General features: G+C 37.7%; 2 protein-coding genes and 1 pseudogene across 5 annotated transcripts in view; 1 reads left to right on the forward strand and 2 right to left on the reverse strand.

Moving 5' to 3' along the window:
* The window catches only part of LOC145503083 (general transcription factor 3C polypeptide 1-like), a 280887-nt gene that overhangs the window by 179912 nt on the left and 77478 nt on the right, over positions 1 to 23497 (forward strand). For all 3 annotated transcript variants that reach the window (XM_081482517.1, XM_081482518.1, XM_081482520.1), the window contains 11 exons: positions 3694 to 3787; positions 5234 to 5417; positions 5506 to 5734; positions 7475 to 7656; positions 7929 to 8063; positions 8600 to 8682; positions 8847 to 8945; positions 10023 to 10136; positions 13562 to 13644; positions 18599 to 18695; positions 18928 to 19026. In XM_081482517.1, the coding sequence (XP_081338643.1) occupies positions 3694 to 3787; positions 5234 to 5417; positions 5506 to 5734; positions 7475 to 7656; positions 7929 to 8063; positions 8600 to 8682; positions 8847 to 8945; positions 10023 to 10136; positions 13562 to 13644; positions 18599 to 18695; positions 18928 to 19026 (1399 nt within the window). The remainder of the gene's footprint in view (positions 1 to 3693; positions 3788 to 5233; positions 5418 to 5505; positions 5735 to 7474; positions 7657 to 7928; positions 8064 to 8599; positions 8683 to 8846; positions 8946 to 10022; positions 10137 to 13561; positions 13645 to 18598; positions 18696 to 18927; positions 19027 to 23497) is intronic.
* The window catches only part of LOC145503102 (52 kDa repressor of the inhibitor of the protein kinase-like), a 489168-nt pseudogene that overhangs the window by 140564 nt on the left and 325107 nt on the right, over positions 1 to 23497 (reverse strand). The window lies entirely within an intron of this gene.
* Positions 1 to 23497, reverse strand: part of LOC145503109 (uncharacterized) — a 103972-nt gene that overhangs the window by 6118 nt on the left and 74357 nt on the right. The window lies entirely within an intron of this gene.

Consider the following 23497-nt stretch of genomic DNA (forward strand, 5'->3'; position numbering starts at 1 on the left):
TTGGAGTAAAATGCTGTTTGTTTATCTACCAACCTCTCCTCACTTCACTGCACTTAACTAGATCTAGACATGTACAATACCGCTCAAAAGTAAGTTACCACCTTCTAGGGACATGTCTTGTTTCCTTCAAGACGCATCTTGTTTCATTTGAGTCTTTTCTTATTTCTTGCGAGTAAGTACCAATGGCTTGCACTGTAGTAACACACAATGCCAGCGTTTGAATACTGAACAATGATGTGAGTGTTGAGTTTTACAGACTTGCACTTGCAAATTGCATTGAAGGTTGATTTAGTCGTGTGGTGAGATAAATACATGATCATCATGGGATATTGTTTATTGACAGCTGCCAAACTTTTAAAATTTTAAAGCCAAACTTCTTAAACATCATCTTATGTTGGTTATAGTACCACTGTAGATGTAAAGAAAATACTATGAAAGTTTGCAATCAACATTTGAATCGTTGGCATGCTTGCCTTTACTTAAAGTCTTGTGTTTGCAAATTGCATCGCAGGTTAATTTGATTTACCCGGGTTCAGATTAAGACACAATCATTGCTCGATATTGTTTATATATAGTGGTCAAATTTTTAAAATTGTAAAGCAAAACTGGTTGAACGTCATATTTTTTTGGTCATAGTACTACTGTAGATGTAAGATGTAAGTTTGCAATCAACATTTGAATCGGCAGTGTGCTTGTGTTTAATTTTGTGTTTAACTAGAGAATGTTGGTCTGTAAGCAAATACCTAGAAAGAACGTTCAGCTAGTTAATCGGCCTAGTGAATAACAAGTTATTATTTTACATGAATGTAAATGATTATGTTGTTCGGGTCCCCTGTGGTCTGAATTCATTGACAGTAAATTAAAAATAACAAACAGAACTTACCACTGGCGCAGAGCCTGAATTATTAAATTTTGCAAACCAAAGCGAATTTCCCTTTGGGCAAGCAAGAAGATTTTCATGAATGCAAACTGAATGCACAATTGCTTACAGGCCAAAATTTAAGCTTGTTCTTTTGTTTACGTTTTGAATTCATGCTGGGTTAACCTCAAAACATGACATGACAGTCATGGAAATGTATCTCATAGAATTTTTTCAAGAAAAAGAAAAATTATTCCATAACTTCTTTGATCTACATGTACTTGGTAATGGTTGTAATAGTTCATCACAATTGCGTCAATAAAGAAACAACTGTTCTCTGACATTACGAGCAAACTTCTTGGATGAGGACATAGACTGCAAGCAGTCTCTCTTTTGCTTGAAAATCCGTGGGGAAGAACGCAAAGAAGAACGCAACACTTGCGAGTGGTGACTTGTGAGTGGTAGGTCATGAGTGCGAGAGGCTGATATGTGAAGCTGCGCATGTCACACTCGCAGCCACACTTGTTTTTGTTTCTTCATTGCGTTCTTCCCCATGGATTTCCAAGTGAAAGAGAAACGCTCACAGTCTACTGAGGACATCAAGATCAAAAATGTTTAGCTGCTCTGGTGGAATCTAGAAGCCTCTCAAAGAACAATCTTGTTGATGGGACATTCCAGGACTGCAGACTTGGTTTTCAGCCTGAGTCTCCACACAAGCCTGTCTCTCTTGTTTGGTTTTACATCCAGGATGTGACCAAGGGGCACAAGTTTTCTACCATGAATACAATGTCTCCAGTTTCAAAGTAACACCGTTATCTTTGCAGTGATTGCCTGCTTACTTATTGAAATTAAACTCCCAGATACTGACTTTTGTAAACAAAATCCAACCAAATGGAATAAAACTAAGCATAACCTCACAAGTACACATTGTGGACCTATTTTTTTGTATGCTATAACAAATCAAAGTGGCCATGAGCCACTCAACTTGGAAAATTGATTATCTGTAAACAGTGACAATTTTGATGCCCCTGACTTGCAGTTTAATCCGTAGGTGAAGTTAAAATTAAAGTCCACTGGCAAAATGCAACAGTAAGAGAATACATGAGGAGATGTAACAGTGTTGAAAACATTCATGAAGTTACTCGTGATCCTCGTCCAAGACAATTACAAAGAAAGTATGGCTTTTTGTCCAATCAGCAAAACAAGTTTAATTGGATTCTCACATTCATTCCTATTTTTTCATTCTTTATTTTCCCAGGCAATTTTTGTGATCAGTGATTTTTTTCTTTCTTTGTTACCTTTTAAGAGATCTTAGAAATAAAAACTCTTTTATTCAAATCATTTCACCATGCCTGTATTCATCTTTAGAGTATTTATTTACAATACTGTATAAATAATAGCAAAACGTGTTGTTCAAATTCTCCTCAATTCCCTTGTCTGTTTATTGTGCAACACTTTTAATCACAGGTTGAATTATAATTCGGAAATTCATACAGCTCATCAATTTTGTGACTTTCAACATCTCCTCAGTTGTCGGCTACTGAGTACAGTTAAATCTCTATAGGTGGATTCTTCCGGGAACTGAGCTACATGTATTCATATAATTAGTTGCTATATATAAAATCGTTCATATGAAAATCTAATCAATGTAGATTTTCTCTACGGTAAGATATTGAGTACTTGCGTCAGAAATTCAAAGAATAACTGACTTGACAAGGTGCAATCGATTGTAAAACGGCCTTGGACAGTGCGATGCTCAAAACCCAGGGGGGATGCTGGTCATCTTGGGTACAAATCAAGGATTCTGGTCTCTGCACTTAGGGTGTTGATGACGTCACCATTCTTAGCTGTCAAAGTGTCCTTTAGGGTGCACTCAAAGAAATAGCAGTAAAAGAAACACTCTCATTTGTTTTCTGCCGATCTCTCCAGTATGCGAGTTGGGTCTACAAGTGCACGTGGGATCCTTTCTTGAACAGTGGCTAGTAATCGAACCTATTTTTTTAAAGTGGTATCCGTTAGGGGTCTAATGAAGTTCGAGTAATGACCACATTAGTCTTCTTCAGTTTTGCAACGAGCATCCCTGACCTTCTCATATGGGAGTTCCCGCCGGGGTTCCAAATGTCTAACAGGAAGTGACCCAGTGATGGAGTGAAATTGTCCCACCACTACAACTTGGTAACCTGAATACCTTAAAGCAAAAGTTTTCGTGTTTTTACTTTATTGTTTTACATTTTGTTAGGAAGCCGCAATCTGTGGTCACTAATGTCAACAATTGGATGCATTCTTTACTTCAATTCACTCTTAAAATGCAAAAGGGTTTCGTTTATTTATTTATTTTTTTAACGATTCAAACTACCAAAATATTTCATGTTTATTCACATTCGATCAAACTTTTGGTTGATACCTACGTGTAGCATAGTTGCAGTTATGTTTGATATGCACACCGGCCTCTTGCGAGTAATATAATTATTATTTGTTACTAAATTCTTCAGTGATTCTTGAGAGAAATGAGAAATATCTCGAGAGAAATGAGATTTGTCTTGCGAGAAATGAGGCAAGAGGTGGCAGCTTCCTTTGGAATGACACTGTATGTCATATCAAGTCACATCATGTCACATCTATCAACTCATGTCATGGCACTTAACATCACTTGTCTTTGAACAATTTGTAACCTTCAGCATCACATGAAAGTAGAATTGGGGGCCGTAGGTGGGGTAAACATTGGTATAAACATTTTAAGTTCCCATTATTCTTCTCATCCTAAGGTTGAGAAAATATTTCTTGTTTTAAAGTACATGTATGATAATGCATCCATTTTTCTGCTATTTCTTCAGGAGATACAAGCCAGCACCTCTGGAGCTTCTCTGCTTCCTGTGTCAGATGGGTTTGGTTACTCCTCTTTTTCCATTTCCAAGGGCATTTACCAATGTATGTACTAAAACAATGGCCATGTATCATTTTTTATATCAAGGTAGAGAGGAGGAAAGTGAAGTTAAAACTCAGTGGCATTGTTAAGCAATGGCCCAAAATGTAATACTCATACAAGCTGTAAGATGAATGGACGGTTTTACGTTAATACTTAATGGTAGTGAACTCCTAATGCAGGGGTATGTAAGGAAGGCTGGCATCGTGTAGGTGGCTTTTGCAAGTAAACTTGTTGTGTGTAAGCTAAGTAAGCTGTATGTTTAGGAGCTGATTGATCAAACCATTTGGCCATTGAACTGTTGGAGTGAAAGTTGTTGTGTTCAATGCATGTTACAATGTGATTTTGTTTTGTGTTGCTTGTGTCAGTATGCAAAGAATAAAGCTGCTGTTGAACATCTAAACAGATAAAAAAAGAGTGACTTACCCCTAAAACAAGTCAATAATTTGGTACAGGGTAAATTATTTTACCTGAACTTTGTTGCAACATTCACTATCACCTGCAAAAGCCTTATTCAATGGTCAATGGGTGCAAAATGTCGAACTGGAAGTGAGGTAGTGACATTTGCTTACATATCTTTGACAAGATAAAACAAAGTCTTACTTTATAAAGCAGCTAATTAGAATTGGGACACTTCTTAATAAAGAAAAGTACTTAATAAATTAGAAAGGTCATATGCATGTGCTTATCAAAAGCAGGGCACTGAATTGAATCGTTATGATATACATGTACTGCTAACACAGAGTGTTAAGATGTAAATTCTTGGAAGGGCATTATATACACTGAATTGAAATGTGTGAAAAAGGCTGGGTCTAGTTGTTCAGAGCAATGCCAATCCAGGATTGGCATTGATTATAATTATCATTATTTTTGTGGCTTGTAGGGAGGATTTCTGGTCTTATTTTTTATCCTTCCGTTTTGACTTTGACTGATCTTGAACTTTACAAAGCAATAGCAGTGAAAAGCACCTACGCACAAGAAAAATTTAAAACTTGTTTAATCCTAGGTTTGTAATAATCAGCTTTTGAATGACTGAGCTGCAGTGTAGGAGGAAAATATAGAACATTGTAGTGTTGTTGGCCTTTAAATCAAACCAGCAACCCAGCATTTTGTGAAGACGTGGACACTACAATCAATTTAAATGTATCTATAGGTAAAACTACATGTATGTGTTCTGTTGTCCCAGAAGTGTTCAATCTGCTACATGATCTTATCACACTATCCTGAATCATTCCCTATTAACCATAAAAATGTAAGCCTAACCCTAAAATTAATTAATACTGATGAGACCACATGTATAGCCCCAAAACACTAACCTGCTACCTTGTTTTGCCATGGTGCTATTTTTTTTTGTTAAAAATTTGACTCTGAGGTTGTTAACTTCCTGCATCCAAGCATTCTCCTTTCATTTAGATAATTATATGCTTGCTCTTTTTGTTGCATTGTTACAGATCAAGATGTTTTTAAGCAAGGGTTCAAAATTGCTGGACACAACAAAATCTATCCCCAACTACAAAACTGCCCGTCCACCACCAGGGAAATCGTTTGTGTCTCGCTGTCACATGTTCACAAGTATGATAGCTGTGCAGAGTTTCTGGAGTGACTTGAAATGTGTTTGTCTTAATACGCCATTGGGTAAGTTTTTAGATGGTCTTATTGTTGTGGCTGAATTGTTGTGAAGCAGTCATATCATCAAGAACAAAACCAATTGAATTGGTTTCAGGGTTAGTGAAAGTTGACGATGGATCAACAACCAGCAGTGACAAAGTAACTTTTTCCAACAAACATAAGAGGCTTATTCACTATGCCACAGAAGAAGTGGATGAAAATAAGGTTGAGTTTCCACCTGGAGACCAGCTAGGTGCTGCAGGATTGGACAGAGGTTTTTTCAGTCATTTGAAGAAGAACTGGACAAGAGTGATGACATCCTCATCCACTGCGCAACTTAAACGGTCAGTTTTTTCATTGATATTAATATCAGGGCTCGAAATTGCGACTCACTGGTCGCCAATGCGACCAAAAATTGAGCACTGGCAACTAAATTTTCAGAACTGGTCGCCAGCTGGCGACTCGCATTTTGTCCGATAACTAAAGAAAACCATGACACAACTTTTGTTTTTAAATCTTTATATTAGGAAATCAATCGGGTATGATAGCTAGTATACAGCTCACTTTTCTGTCCCCAGTAAAAAATGTCTGAATATTACAAGATAATTGAAAAAATTGAATGTATTTCAACATGTCGATACTGCGTTCACGGCGCGCCATATTGTTTCAGCGGCTTCTTCCGAAACTGGGATCGCAGGCGCACTTCAACACCATGTGCTTTTCATTTGCTGCGAGAATGGCGGCAGCTACCAATCAGTCGAAGGAAAGGCGTCAAGGAAAGCAAGTCGAAAAATAAAGAATGGCATTTCGAAGAAGCAGCAAAGGGAAAATACGCAAGGACCCATCTTTGTCTCACAATGAAAACCACGGACTTGAAACGTTTTATGCTTCGCTTCATTTAAAATGACTATGGAGACAACCATCACCTTCGCACCAGAGACATATCACCTAAGAACAACAGTAGCTTTATAACTAAATGTTACTCGTGTTGTTTCTAATTGTTTTCGCTCTTCGATTGTGACTTTTCTTGCGTCCAAAGTAACGTATAAAATCGTGTTCTTGTGTAAGTTATATATAAAATAAGTTGACGACCAAACTTTACGATCTGGCGACCAAAATTGTTCCATTAGTTGCCAGAGGGCTTCCGAATGCAAAAGTTAATTTTGAGCCCTGAATATATACACCTTTTTGGATGGTTTGACATATATACATGTGGATATTTTTTGAGTTGCCTAGAAAGAAATACAAGCTATTAGAAAAACATGTCTGCATACATTATAATTTGTAGACCATTGAAAAGATGATTTATCATAATTCAAATAGTGTGTCAATTTTAACTCGTGAATGCATAGGTACATGTGTGAGCAAGTTGTAGCAGTTAGTTGGGGAAAAAATAACTTGCTCACTCAATTGTTTCTTGGTGATCGGGGATGAGCTAGAACTAAAGTTTTATGTTAAAACTGAACAATGGCATGCAAAACCAGCTGGACAATATTTTTTATCACTCTTGTCAAGTATTATATGAACATGTCTCTTTCAAATATCACCTTATCATGCATGGTTAATTCTTAGAAACCAACTACTGCTTATACTTAAAGTATGGAGATCACCTTGTGAATTCACATGTTGGCTTTAAGAGTCTTTGATCTAGTATTTTGATTTCTACATATAGTTCAATCTTGAAATACATCCTGTATCTTCCAAAAATTGTACCAATCACATAAGATGTGTGCAAACGACAGAAACAAAATACAAATCTACAATGCAGTATGGGCTCATGTTTTACACATTTTGTGACCTATATGGTAAAATTGCATAATAGTGGAATAATGTCACATACAATATAAATAAAGTTGTCTCATTCATAGCCCCTTCCTTCATAAAGAGAAGGATTCAGGCCAAGATTGAAATTGCCCTGTTTGGTCAACTACAAACATTTTGGTTTTGGTTGATTGAATTAATAAAAAACTTGAGAACTTTTTCTGTCTTTTACATTCTTTCTGTGGTGTCATTAGGATTAATAAGGCAAAATCAAGAATCTTGAGCATGGTGTCAAGAAAATAAATTTTAATTCGTTTTTGTAGAAAGTTGCCCACATCCACAACCATTATGGCAGCTGAAGGAAATGCCAAGAATTCAGATAGTATTGTTACACAAGAAGGCACTCCTACAACCTTCTGGAGCATAGGCAGAGCAGAAATGAAACAGCAGGCCAAAAAAGAAAGCATCAAGCAGCAGAAAAAGAAGCGTAAAAGAAAAGCAGAAGGTAATCATCGGCTTTGTGGGAATATGTTAGCTGTCACCAACAGTATCCTTTTAAGATGAACTACTGATACCCTCGTTTTATTATAGCATTAGCTATAAAAAGTAATTTAAAATTAATTACAAAAGATGATGATGGTCGCAATGATCATGTTTTATGTCATGCCCTGCCAGTTTTTGTTCAATAAACAAAGTTAGTATTTTCATCAAGGATTGCTACATAATGCATTTATAAGGGCAAACCAGTTCACAACTTCTGTCTCTCTGGTACTTTAGATTTGCAGGAAAATGATGCAGAACCTGGTGGTGTTAAGAGAACCAGAACTGTGGAATCAACTGAGAAACAACAACAAGGAAGTGTTCAGGAGAGGTCAAAGAAGGGACAGCATTCTTCTAAAACTGGGCATCTGAGTAAGTTAAGTTAAGTAAATGATACATTGTTTTCATAGCACTACATGTATAACGGGACTTGAAGGCATTTTTGGGCAGAGCTTTGAGGAAACTATTGATTGCATTAGTGTTTATTTAACACATAGTACTCATTGCAAACAGTCTTTGAATGTGAGAAAAAAACATTTTTTTTTGTTAAAAAATCCTGGGTTTGGAATTAAAGCTTCTGTCTTCCAGACAGGCTGCCTTCTCATTGCTCTGATCTTTATCTGCCATGAACAAGCATTATCCTTGGGACATGTACCACAGCCAAATAACCTTACACACCAATAGGTCTGCAAACAAATTGCGTGGCCCAACAATGAGTATGATGCTTCATACTATTTGAGACCCTGGCCATGCCAAAACGGTTTCTGGAGGTTTTGAATTTAACACCAACCCTACCTCTTTGGCACTACAAGTGTAAATAACAAGCTACTTTCATGTGCACATACATGTACCAACAAATTAAAGGTATGTTAACTGGACAGTGCTACTCTTATCTTCTGTCATGATAGATGCTATTGATGAGGAAGACAGGAATATCTTGGCCAGAAAAGCAGTTGAAAGAATCACATTTTCTGCTGAGGAGGACAGCTGGGTTTAGTAGATTTAGCTCTCTTTTATCTTTGTTGATGCAATTTTAACTTTACTTAACTTTACTTTACTTATACGTTGTCAGTTATAAAATGTACCATTTGCTTGTGCTCATACTTGTCCACTGACCATATTTCTTATGTTTTCTCTCTTGCTCTCTTTTTCCAGTTGCTTCTGTTCCGTGTTGCACTTGGGGTTATGAAGAATGAAACATCTCGTTTTTATCCATTTGTCTGTATGAGGAATATCTTGCACAAAGCATGCGCGGTTTGTATTTCTCAACTTGAATACATTTTTTACTGTATAAATCTTTGTTTACGACCAAATGAAAAATGGCAACAGTAAACAAAACAGATAGTTTGCTTTTCATAACCAGGCTTCAGAGTCTAGTTGTTTGTCCTGGTCTCTTGCTGCAGCATCCAAGTATCCAAGAACTTTAAATAGTAGTAGTTTACACTAAAAATGTTTAATCTGCTCTCTGAAGGGCATATTCAAAGTAAGATAAACTGTCCTTGTCAAATGACCTTAATGCCTTTAACAACTTCTCTAATAGAGCATTGTGATACTTTTTGTTTTGGAAATTTTCAGTGCTCTTGATCATTGATCATGATACTGCTACAAGGGTCAGTACATTTCACTGACCTCTAGTCCATGGACTACCCCGATGGATGTGGTCCATGGACTACTTGAATGGACTACCCATGGACTACCCTAAATGGACCACCCTGAAATCTGTGGCAAACATAAATTTAACAAAGTTAGAACCCAAAGATGATGTGATCGACCAACAAACGCAATTACGAAACATTTGCGATGTAACAGATTTAATCCCCAACTGGACCTTTGTCACAAAATATTACAACCGAAATGAAGGAAATGAGTTGCTTTTCTTGTCCCCTGCATATATAACACTGTTGAACCGTTATTTTCTTGTTACGTAATAACGATGTCATGACGACATCGCAACGTGTAAAATTTCTATCGCTCATTTTTATTTTGAAATGAGTATCTATATATTCCCAGTTAAAACCCTGTCAAACATGTTTTAATTTTAAAAGGGTCCTTTTTCTTAATTGTCGTTCCTCTCAAGTGATTACTTGTTTATACTTGTCTTGTTTGTAGCACTTCTGTATTTGGCTTCTTCAATGATTAATGAATATACAGTGCACCTTTATCAAAACAAATTGTTTATTCCCTATTACAGCATGGTTTAAATGTTCGTTTAAACAATTTATTTGATATGTCCCATGGGACATCAGGTAAGAAATGCATGTAAAGCTGAATGTGTGAAATCCCTGCAGTGAACTGGACATTTAACTTTTGTTGATGTTACTTTTTTTACAGTCCAGTATTGACAAAACAGCTCCTAACCTTCAACGCAGGATTTTAAAATTAATGAAGAATCCTCAATCACAAATGACTGTGAAGATATGTACCACTGAATGCATTCATGACGAGGTAATTGTACAGAGTATAAGTGAGATGTTTTGACAATGTATTTGGTACTTGTTTATTAAGACATACCCTGTATGCAGACGTTTAGCTGCATTCTTATGCTGGAAATGAATGTTGATGAAAAACTGTTAATAACAGTTAAGTATATGTATGTTACATGTATATGGGAATTAAGTCTTTTAAAAGATTTTGATAATAATATTTTCTTTTATGGCGGTTGCTTGGGTAGTCTTGTGTTTGGCGTACTGGTAATCAAATTTCTCTTTTCAGTCGATGTCTGGTCATTGTTATAATATTCTAAGATTCTCTGTGGTCTTCAATTTCTCTTCTTGCATTTTTTGTAAATTATTGTTCAGTCTTACAGTGGGGCCAAAGTGCTCAGAATTTGTCATGATTGATGACAAAGTTTGATTAAGTGCCAGCTTAGGTTTAGCTTTGTCTGTGGTTGGCTTACCGGCTGCAGTGCCGTTAGGTGGTGTAGGCAGTTGTTTTGCTCTTGTTTCTTCAGGTTTGATAATCGCCAGCAAGAAGCTTGATTCAAAATTTAAAAAAAAAACCTTCAAGGGATTGTTACACTTGTTATATATCAGAAAACGTGAAAATGTCGATTGGCTGCTTTCAAAAGCCATGGTTGATAACCAGGTATTTGACACAGAGTTTCAGCTAATTATGACTGAATTTTCACAGTATAATGTGCTAAAAGAAGCCATAAGGGCTAAACTGACTTGCCATCCATCTCGTAACGAGATGACTGCCAAAGATGTTGAAAAAATAAAAAAGAGATAAGAAAACAGGAGCGTGTGGAATTGAGAAAAAAAAACTGCTCTAACTACCGGCTTGAAATTAGGTTTGACAGAATGAATACAGGATTTCATTTCAGCATGATAAAAAAATGTTCAAGCGCCAATGTGTGACACACAAGTGTGACGTTATGCTACATTACAGTGTTGCTGTCACACTGACATTGTTTAACACGTCATGAAAGGGGACAAAACCTTAGTCATGGGTGCTCAGTGGCTGTTCTTGCCTAACCCCAGCTAGGACTTTAACCCACTGCTGACAAGGAGGCTGTCGTTTCCATTTTAACCTCTGGGAATATGGTTTGAGCCTCTGTGGGATCTCTGAACACCCCCAGTTATCCACTGGGCTGGGGCAGGTTCACTCACAGCCTCACCCCTACCCCTAACAAGTGCCTGCATGTGCCGTATAAGGAATCAGGGGCAGCCAACCCTGAAGGGAAAACTCCCATATGAGAAGGGCAGGGATGCTTGTCAAAAGATTTGAATTTAACTCCTAAAGATGACTAATGTGGGCGTTGCTCGAGCTTCATTAGACCCCTAAGAGATACCACTTAAAACAGAATAGGTTCAATTACTAGCCACTGTTCAAGAAAGCATTCCGCATGCATTTGCTGACCCGACTCACGTACTTGAGAGATCAACGAAAACAAAATTAAAGAGAGTGTTTCTTTTATTGTTATTTCTTCAAGTGCACCCTAAAGGATACTTTGACAGCTAAGAACGGTGATGTTTCATCATCATCACCCTAAGTGAGACCAGAATCCTTGATTTGTAACCATGATGATGAACATCCCTGACCTTTTCATGTAGAAGTCCCCCAGGGTTTCAAACATCGTGCTGTCCAAGGCTGTTTCACAGTCAATATCACCATGTCAAGGTAGTTATTCTTTGAATTTCTAATGCAAGTACTCAATATCTTACCACAGAAATGATCTACATTGAACAGATTTTCACACGAACGTGTTTATATATACTGGTAGAAGCTAATTATATAAATAGCTCATTCTTGAAGGTGTCCGCTTATACAGGTTTAACCGTACTCAATTGCCGAAAACTGAGGAAAAATCGAAAATCATAAAATCGATGAGCTGTATGAATTTTCAAATTATGATTCAAGCTGTGATTAAAAGTTTTGGATGATGAACAGACAAGAGAATTGAGGAGAATTTGAATGATGTATTTCGCTGTTAAAAATGTTCGGTGTGTAGCCAGGCATGTTAAAAATTGGTAAAAAGGAATTAAATGGTTGGCCAAACACCATATGCTCAACAGTCACCAAATAGATTTGGAGAACATTGAAATTGTCGACAGATCATCAGTATGGAAACAAAGACTAATTCTTGAAGCTTGGCATTCCGTGCGAGACAGGAACACTATAAACGAACACATAGCACTACCGAACGTGTACAATGGCATTAAGAATTTTTACACTCATTAAGAATACTCTAGAGACTATTGCTCATTTAGTTTTATCACACATCTTTTACATATTCTAGCAGGACGCTGTTTAACATTTGCATTTTCCATCTTTTGCTGAAGAAGGCAACAGTAGTGGCTGGAACGTCCGATAACCATATTTTTAGCCAGTGACAACCATTTAATTCCTTTTTACCAGTATTTCGCTGTTATTTATACATTATTGTAAATAAATACTTCAAAGATGAATACGGACATGGCAAAATGATTTGAACAAAGCAGTTGATAAGTAGAAAAATAGACATTACACAAGACTGGGAGTTCAGCTGTTACTAATATTGCCTTGGGAAGGGAAGAAAAAAAGAGAAAAAAAAAAAGCAATGGAAGAAGCCAGAAACAAGAAAACAAACCAAGACTAACCTCTTATTCTTTGCAAATTGTGTCAGATAATCGATACACGGTGAAACAGAAATTGTGTTATTTTTTGCTTTCCTCTGTCTGCATCACTCCAGCACATTATGTGGCATCAAAAAAGAGGCTGCACCCTCAATGCTTGTGAATTTTTGTAACATTAAAAGCCCTAGCATTACATATATTTTATCAGCAAAACTCGTCTTTAATGGCCACCAGTTTAAAAATACATAGTTTTACCGCAAACTTCGCATAAGTAATCTCAAAAAGACCATGCACTTAATCTCAAAAAGACCATGCTGATTTTTTAAATGACTTACCCTCAGTTACGATATATTTATCCCCTTCTTTGTTGCAAAAATGTTTCTTAATCTCCTCTTCCTGTAGAATCAGTTCATCCAAATCAATGAGGTTGATAGATTTGGCCATGCTTTTGTGTATTAAGGGTAACCACAAAATGTTTAAAAGAGATGTCACACTGCGCACCAGATGTGAGGAGTCAAATGAATATTGGCAAATTTAGAGCACTCTGGTCCAACTCGCTGGTGAGTCTACCAAAACAGTCACAAATTTGCCAGTACTTGTTAAATCCCTCATCTACTACTACTGCAGGTTGAAAAAAAAACAGTTGCTGTGCTAGTAAAAACTTCTATGGATTTTTGTTCAAAATTTTCCTGATAATATTATTGTGAAAAGTTCAAGCAGTTTCCACTCTACTGAACATGCAAACAGTAAAATATTTTAAACTAAATGATAACAAATGTTGTTACGTCTGTAATCTGTTTTTTCTTTTTTGTGCAGTCTTTTAGAGGATTTGATGATCCACTCGCTGAATTTGAGACAACATTCCAGGAAGTGGTAAAAAGATTAAGGCAGAAGTTCAGGTATCTGCATTTTTTATTAAGTGATGAACAAAATAATTATTCATATTTAAATAATGTCCAGTCATTGACAAATGTAACATTCAATAATTGGAAATTTACAACACTTACTTCTACTCCATCTGTACATGTAATACATGTCCAACCTTACTCTCCAATGGTCGAAATATCCTTGGTTGAAATGGAACTCATTGGTGCTGGATACTGTTCAGAGGTTTTTCTGTGGAGTGAAATCAAAATGTTGGTATTGGCAGTGTTAGAGTATCGAAAAATATGCATTGAGGAATAATTTGAAGCCACGGTTAACATCCAGCTAGTCTCTTTTTGATGTTTAATTGCAAAATGTGGCATTCCTCAATATATATCTTTATCCCCACTTAACAAAAACACCTGAAATCCAGATTTTGCAGAATTCCTGGCATTTTTGGGGTCTTATGCATGTTATGCATACAGACCCCTAAGGCAGAGGCAAGTCTTGATTGTCAGTGAGTCAGTGATACTGTCAGTCAGTCATTTTGAGGACGAGATGACATGTGACAGACCTCCAGGAGTATAAATAGTCTGGCAGGTAGACTGGGTACTAGTGTTTTTGAGTTGTTTTGTCGGCCATTGCTTCTGGCGTAGCATTGTTGTTGTGCAATTGCAGCCGTTTTACCTGTTTTGTGAAAATTTAGAAGATCTTTCCCGTGCAAATTAGTTGTAATTGTTCAAGGTAAATTCTACTTCAAAATCACTCTGTCGTGCTGTTTATGATTTCATTTCGAAAATTAACTGCACAGCCTTATGTGTGCCTTGGTTGTTCTTTGTTATTTCATTTAGGTGATGGAGTGAGTTTCCTTGCGATACGAGAGTTGTTTGCTCACACAAGCCAACATATCTAGACTCGGCTTGTGTATAGTGCAGATTGCACTGAAACTAATCTGCTTTTGCAGGCCCACATTCATTGGCTTGAAATTCGGTGTGGGTTACACCACAAGCCAGGGTTGTCATAAGCCGGCAATCAGTGTATTCGCGAAACCTGCACCACCTACTCCGAATGCTAGTAAGTTAGTCCTGAGCGCGATATTGGAGAAATAAAATGGAAATGAAATTGTTCAGTTATTAATTATTTTGTTTAAACCCAAATTGGACCGGAGAGAATAAAGTATTTGCTGAAAAAGTGCATGACACGAATCGAAACTGATTCAATTAGCAGTAAAATGTTCTAAACCTCAGCGCATAATGATCTGAAATGAACAGAACACGGAATAAAGTATCTTTTTAAAATAGTCTAACAAAAGGTGAGTTTTCGCTGTGTTCAAATAGCACTGCAATACATAGGTGTGTGTTTTTTTCCAGTTAAGTGCTACAGTAATAAGAGTAGTAGATTTATGTACACAAGCATTAACAGTTTAGTGTCAGCGGGAAACTGGCTGATATCCGCCATAAAACTGCAGAATTACTTCAGTCAACAATATCCCTTACTTTAATGGAAATAAATATACTCCTCCTGAAGTGATATAGTAATTTCTAAATTTATACACCCAAAAATGATACAATACAACCATATGAATCATTGGGGTAAACACAGAATATTTAATTTATTAAAAGCAAAGTCCCGACAAGATGGTTAACAGACAACACGTGCGTGTCAAATACGTTCGCTATTAAAAAAGAGCCTAAAATTTTGAAGATGAGGTTAACATATGAAAGAGACTTGAAATAACCTTTTTTTCAAATTAAATTTTATGTGACATAAAGTCAAGAAAGCACCGAAATATTGAACATTTCAAAGCCATGGATTTGTTTGTGCACAATTGCCAAATATGTTGGCTAGACTAAACATAGCTTCTGGTTGTAGTCAGGAAGTGGTAAATGGTAATTTTTTTTGAGGGGGGGGGGCTCTTGATGAGATATTTAGGGCCTGTTTACAAGGAGGAAGGGTTACCCTTGCAAGCGGGTTAACCCTAGCCGGAGGGCAAAAGATAGCCCGGATTTACAAGCAAAATTTCACAGGTAGGGTAACCCTATAACCCGGGACAATTTAATGCATGGTTACACTCAAAGGGTCTGGAAACAAGTAGAAAGTTAACCCGGGTAGGCGGGTTTACCCTCCCTGGATTGTTTACAACGGAGAAAGTTAACCCACCTGCCAGGGTAACCCTAGCACGCAGATAAGGTAACCCGCCTACCCGAGTAACCCTGGCTGCCTTGTAAACACGATGAAGGAAACAAAAGGAAATGTGTGAGTGCTAGGGTAACCCGCTCGCTAGGGTAAGTAACCATCTCTCCTTGTAAACAGGCCTCACTGGGTTTTTAAGTTTTTAAAAAGACAATTGTATAATAGAACATTTTATGAAATAAGTCCAAGAAGAAAAAGATGAAAACGTTCTTTCATTGACTCCTTATGCACAAAATACAAATACAATACAGTAGAGATACAATACATACATACCAGTGGTGGATCCAGACCTTGAGCTAAAGGGTGGGGGAGCGTTTGTTTGCCCTGCTGGCTTTTCTTCCTTCTGCGATTTTTCTTTTACTCAAAATAAGGGGGCCAGGCATCCACAGGCACCTCCCCTGGATCCACCACTGCATAAGACCCCAAATACGCATTGCGGACCTATTTTTGAGTTTGCTTTGGTTAGATTTCCCAGATTTATCACAAAAGCAGAGCTTTTTGCTAAAAACTGATTTTTTGGGCATGTTCAGCCTGGATATGAGCCAAATTAGCTACAATCTATTCTAAAACACATTTCCAATATGACAACATGCTTTTCTTTCCACTAGCATCACGATTTAGGACATTTTTGCTTGGGCATGCGCAGAAATCAAAATTTTGAGATGGATGAGAAAGTGACCTACGCCTTAATAGGCTTTTCAGACTTTTATTTTTCTTTTCTTATCTTTTTGCTGCAGTGATTGACCCTCTACTGGGCTTGATCTAGATGCCAAGGAGTAGCCAAGTGTAGTTGAAGGAAATGATATTTTGCTCCAAGTTTTTCACTCAAATTTCTGAGCACTTTCAGGCTCCATTGACCAGATCACTCTGATCTGGGTATCACTGGAAAGATCATTTCCTCCTGCAGAACTTGAGTATAGATAATAACAATTTTGGTCAAAGGTGATGGCGTCAGAAGTGGAACAAAGGCCAACACTTGTCACAGCAAGTTACAGCCAGCACAGGCGTCAATGGGTTAAGGAAGGTTTTTTTGGTTTAAATTATCCCAACCCTTGGGAAATTCTCTGTACTTCTCTCTCCATCAAAATTCCCGATGACTTTTTAAGAGGAGGGTATGGATATTTTTAACTTGGAAAATATTTGTTCTTTCTCAAATTGTAGTGGTGGAACAATTTCACTCCATCACTCCTTCACCCCATCACTGGGTCACTTCCCATTAGGCATTTGGAAAGCCAGGGGGAAACTCCCATATGAAGAGGAAGGGGATGTTTGGCGGAAAATTTGAATTTAACTCCTAAGGGAGACTAATGTGGACATTACTTGAGCTTCATTAGACCCTTAAAAGATACCACTTAAAATGGAATAGGTTCAATCACTAGCCACTGTTCAAGAGAGATCCACGTGAGAGATCACCGGAAATCAAGCCTGAAAACAAAAATTAAATGAGAGCATTTCTTTTATTATTATTTCCTCAAGTGCACTCTAAAGGATACTTTGACAGCTAAAAATGGTGGCATTTCGTCATCAACACCCTAAGTGAGGCCAGAATCCTTGATTTGTACCTGAGATGATGAGCATCCCTGACCTTTTCATATAGGATTCCCCCCCCCCCCCCTGGATTTTGAACATCAGCCATTTAAGGCTGTTTTGCAGTCGCTTGCAACATGTCAAGTTAGTTATTTTTGAGAGGTAGAAGGTATAATGATTTTTTCATTGTAAGGGAAATACTTATAGTTCTTCTCTAACGATTTGATTCAGGGAAAGTCTTCATGGTTTTTCCTTCACAAACCTACGTGATATTGTGAGTTCAAAAGCTTTCAATATAAAAGAATGATTAAAGGCTCCAGACAATTTTTTTAACATAAGAAACAGAAAGACAAACGCTACCTTTCGGTAAATGGTTTCTTGACAGAAAAAGTAAAAACAATGAAGAAGAAAAGGAAAAATAATCAGTAGTCACCGCTAGGATTCGAACTCCCAATGTCTCGCATGGTGAGCCAGCACTTATCACACTGCGCTACTTGTACATCAGTTACTGGAGGGCGAAAGTATTTATTATTTATTTACATACGGCAGGCTCAAGTGTTTTGTTCATACTTCACTTTTAACCAAACAAAATGATCTTGCCATTTTTGACTACAGCACAAGGAAGACATGTATAGATACGTGTGATGTAAAACGTGTAGACAGGCCTGAGTAACAAACAGTTTCTTAGCGTTGAACTTTTTCATTTTGCAAATATCACAACACACCCCTGAATGGAAAAAGGCTTTATTGACTTGTTCGAAAGCTAGACTGCCCTCACATCACAAGTAGTTTCCTAATGAGTAATGCCTCATAACACCCTTTCTCAATTATTTTCCAAGTTCAGTGGCTCACAGCCACTTTGATTGGAAAATAATTCCACAAATCTTTGGTTTGATCTGCAAGTATGACAAATGTACCGCAACAAGCATTAATTAAGATGGTCTTTTGGTTTTAAATTTTAATTTCATAGCATGAGAACAGAATATAAGGCCACCTACCAGTATGCAGTGGAAGCATATCCTAGGATAAACGAGAACAATATATGCCAGTTGGCAGTTTGAGTCCTTCACATGTCAATAACAATTCAAACAATAACTCTTCAAGTTTTTCAGTCATTATCCTAGCCGCATTGATTTTGGCTTTTTCTAATACTGGATTTGTTTTTTTTTTTCTGTTCTGTCCTTTGATTGGGTAAAGTTGTGGTCCAGTTGTTGTTGTTGTTGTTGTTATAATAGTTAATTTGTTATTGGTTTTGCTCTACTACTGCAGCTCTTCAAGTTTATCATGTGATGGCGGCCTTACATTGGTTTCTTCTAAAAATGAACTTCATAACAAGTACAAAGTTCAAGTTCTAGCTTCTAAGGGGGTCAGTACTAATGACACAGGTCAAAAATAGTAGGCTAGTTAAGTATTTCATTACTATTCATGGCTCAAATTTCCACTACAGTCTCAGAGTTGTTATAACTGAATATACCTTCAAAACCCTTTTTAGGTTAAAATATGTTTAAAGGTGGAATAGAAGGCTTATAATGACATAACTGTAGGGTCGTTCTGATAAATTTTGCTTCTGAGCATAGTTTGATGATATTGTGTTGTAGCTTCGGACAAGTTCTCCAGATAAAGAAATTGCATCACTGGGACCCACCATCAAGTGTGTTAGTGACATAAACAAGGCCGCCATTAGGGATCAGATTCAGGTTGGTGCATAAAGTGAAGAAGCTAGTCATAAAAGGGGATAAGTGACGATTTTGGTTGCTTTTCTTTTTTCTTGCTCCAAATTAGCTGAATTTTTGCATGTGGTCTTCAATGTAATAGAAAAATGTGGTTCTGTATTTTTGTCGCTGGTTTTTGCTTTGTTTTCGAGTTAAAACGTAGGCAAAAAACTTGGCTTTTCCTAGCCATGTCTCTAGGAGTTTATTTGTTGAACAGCAAACAGGCAGACTGTTTATAGTGTATGAAGTCAAAACCAAATCCCACAGTATATAGAGCGGAAATCTGGGAAGGGATTGTTTACACCGGTTATTGTGACGTGAACGCAACACGTGAATCGATCGAGCGTCAAACGAAATGCCATCAAACAAAAAAGAGATGTGCCGTATTAGAGCTCTGTCAACTAATATCTTAAGCATTGTTTTAAAGTACCTTGTGTGCCTACCTGGTGGTTGAGAGGCATCATAAAGCCTCGATAAACCCGTAAGTCATCAGCACGTTTTAAAGAATCAAAATGTGTTCTGAAACTTCGAAGGCAGCTGATATACCGTAATCGTGTTATCGGCGTTCGAAGTCAGATCGAGCCAGGTAGCAAAGTCCAAGAGCAGTTCTTGCCCAAGAAAAATACCCTCTGGTGAGTTGTGGCCCATTTGCCAAGCGTTGCTAGCGTCAAAGTTTGGAAAGCGAGAACTGGTTTTAGACTTATAAAATTTGTCTTGTATCGACCGCCATGTCTTCCCGCGCACGAGGTGTAAAGACCCTTCCCGGCATGCATTGCGATTACGTTCTGCGGACGTTTCTCAAACTGGTAACTAGATTTAAACATAATAATGGCCAGCAGGTGGCGATTGATTGTAACAGATCTGTGATCCAGTTTGCGTTGATTTTATTTCAAATCGGCATGATTTGTAGTGTTTTGAGCTTCTGGGATCAGGGGACATGCAGATGTATGGAGACCCGTACGTTGCGCAGAAGGGTTAATCTGTTAATCTGTCAGCCCTATTTATAGAGCGTTTTCACGTGGAGTCATCAAATTCTTAAATCCAAAACTAAACAGCCGCCAAAGTTGTTGTCCTCATCAGGCATAAGAGGTACCAGCGTATTTTGAACTTGGAAGTTATGGCGGTGCGTGACATAAAGCTACGATCGCGTTTGTCGAAAACTATGTTTTATCTCGTGAGTTTTTAGCCATTGAAGACGTTGCCGTATTTGAAAAAGTGTTTATTGAAATGTTTATTTGTTTCATTTTATTTTTATTTACACCTTTTTTGACCTGAAATCAGCATTTTTGAGCTTATACGTTGCGTGAAATTACCATTTTCAGGAGCCCATCATGGGCTCCTACCATTTTGCTGTTTTCTAAGTGAAACCAACATCCTTGCCGTCACGCGTTAACGTCAAATTAACATTTTAACCTATTTAGACCTGAAATCAACATCATCGAGTTTATGCGCTACGTAAAATTGACATTTTGCTGGTTTCTAAGTGAAACCAACATCCTTGCCGTCACGCGTCAACGTGAAATCAACATTTAAACCTTTTTTGACCTAAAAGCAACATTTTTGAGCTTATACGTTGCGTGGAATTGACATTTTGCTGGTTTCTAAGAGAAATCAACCTCCTTGCCGTCACGCGTTAACGTGAAATCAACATTTTAACCTATTTAGACCTGAAATCAACATCATTGAGCTTATGCGCTGCGTGAAATTGACATTTTGCTGGTTTCTAAGTGAAACCAACATCCTTGCCGTCACGCGTTAACGCGAAATCAACATTTTAACCTATTTAGACCTGAAATCAACATCATTGAGCTTATGCGCTGCGTGAAATTGACATTTTGCTGGTTTCTAAGTGAAACCAACATCCTTGCCATCACGCGTTAACGCGAAATCAACATTTTAACCTATTTAGACCTGAAATCAACATCATTGAGCTTATGCGCTGCGTGAAATTGACATTTTGTTGGTCTCTAAGTGAAACCAACATCCTTGCCGTCACGCGTTAACATGAAATCAACATTTAAACCTTTTTTTGACCTAAAATCAACATTTTTGAGCTTATACGTTGCGTGAAATTGACATTTTGCTGCTTTCTAAGTGAGATCAAAGTCCCTGCGGTCGCGGCGGGCCGATCCTTTGTTATGATAAACCGAGGCGAGACTTCGACTTATAACAAAGGCTTGGCTTGGTTATTATAACAAAGGATCGGCTCTGTTTATCATAACAAAGGCCCGGCTTCGTTTATTTGCAGCCTCGGCGGGAAAAGGGCGTTAGGTATTTTAATCAAAAGTGAACTTTGTCGAAAACGCTCCAAATTTCGCATAGAGTTTTGTTTAGGTATGTTTAGCAATGTCCCGTAGTTTTTGCGCTAAACCTTGCTTCGTTTTCAGGATATTGCGTATGCAAAAAACCACTCGGTTTTCCTAGCGGCGTCTTTATAAAGCGAAGCAAAAACCAGCGGCAAAAATACAGGAACACGTTTTTCTATTACATTGAAGACCACATGCAAAAATTCAGCTAAAATGGAGCAAGAAAAAAGAAAAGCAACCAAAATCGTCACTTATCCCCTTTTATGACTAGCTTCTTCAAGTATTAAAATTAAAATTGAATAGGATTCTGTCAAGCTTACAGATTGTTGTAGTGTGGGACTTCATCTCTCTCTAAGGATGTGTAGTGTCCATGGGGCTGCCTGTGGCTGTCTTTGACAAGTATTATGGGATAGGTCTGCATGAAAACGGCAACAGCAAGCTTAATCTGTCCTCAGTACAGCTTAAATGTGAATAAAAGAGTGTTATAGGATGCTACCTTACAAAGATGGATGTTATCTTTCCAGATCATGGTATGTACTTTTTTTGTTCATGGGGGGGTTATATAGATGTATGTGAGATTGAGGCCATGTGTTTTACACTCTGTTGTCATGAAAGAGTGAATGTATTCAATACCTGATTGATTCATTAGTTTTTTAACGGAGAAGGTCACCCCAAAAAACTTAATATATTTTTTGTCAATGCAAATAAAACCTTGCACTAAGTTTAACCACTCACTGAAGTGTCAGCCTCTAAAGTGCAGGTTTTCTTTATGAAATTCGTCTTCAAAGAAGCCCAAAATTAGAAAATAGTTGCCGCCATTTTGAACAGTACTCAGCAGCCAGGTCAGGGTTTTGTGACGAAAATTTCCATACTCCCCCACAGAAGGGATTGGAATTTCCTGAAGGCGGAGACTGGGATTCTCTAAGACCAAAACTTTTGAGGAAACATATCAAGCTTAATTGGAATTCCCAGAGGGGTGGGGAGGCCTTGAAAAAAATCCCTTCCCTGGGGATATCAGGATTTTGCATTGCAGGGGGCTTTACGATGCTTCCCTATCCCCATGAATTTCCATGATTTTTCTAATCTGGTCCCTCTACCCCTTGGAAATTCCATATCCACAAATAACAGCCCAAGACTTTAGTCATATTTTAATCTCCTAAGTACTGTCAGTAACAAAAATTAGCTGCAAAGGTACTGTCAGTAACAAAAATTAGCTGCAAAGTGTATATCGCAGGAACAGGGAGAGCTATGCAAGAGAGGATAAAATAACATGACAGAGACATACGGCTTGCTCGTACACAAACCTCCCCAATTTCAGAACATGCCAGTGAAGAATATCCTGAAGAAAGTTCCAGATTAAGACCATTACGCCATCAGAGATTTCACAACAGCTATGACTGATGGTGCAATAATACAGATTGTGTTGATCAAGTGATGTGGTGTCTACAGTAATCAATGAATCATAAAGGACTGCTTTGGAATGTGCACTGCATTGCGACTGTAGTGCTAAGAAAACAGTTAAATTTTAAAAGCGTGGTTGTAAGATTGAAAAGATCTTCTTGTTTGTAACATGTTTCATGCGTGAAACACATTGTTCAGTCTATGTTCTATAGATAACCACAGTAATCTTCGCTACCACCCTAGTGCTCCTCATTGTCCATGTTACATAGCCCTGGGCTGGGCTGCCTCATGTTGCTTGTTAGTGGGAAGAAATCCACTGCCAAACCAAATAAGTGTAATGCAAGTGTAACGCTAGATCAAGTAGACAGGACACATTTTTACTTCAGTTAATTTTCTCAAATAAAATTTGATCTGCCTCGATCTGGCCTGATTCGACCCTTAACCCTTTAAGGACCAAAAGGACGTTTTCGTCTGCTGCAGGGTCATGCACTTAGTACCACATCATCAATTTAGGCGTCAATAGATATTCTTGATAAGCAGATAACAGAGCTGGGATAGATGTATCCACACAACTGTCTGTTTTGTATATCAACCGCATTCTTAGGTAGCTAACTGATAAAAAACGTGACCAGTTTTTGTCACAAAATTAGTGGTAAAATGGCACATTACACCTGAAATTGATAAAGGTTCCATTTCCAGGCTTTAAATATAATCAACACCAAACTTTTTACGGCTGGCAGAAAGGATAT

Source organism: Orbicella franksi, chromosome 11 (assembly GCF_964199315.1).
Source record: "Orbicella franksi chromosome 11, jaOrbFran1.1, whole genome shotgun sequence".
Lineage (NCBI taxonomy): Eukaryota > Metazoa > Cnidaria > Anthozoa > Scleractinia > Merulinidae > Orbicella > Orbicella franksi.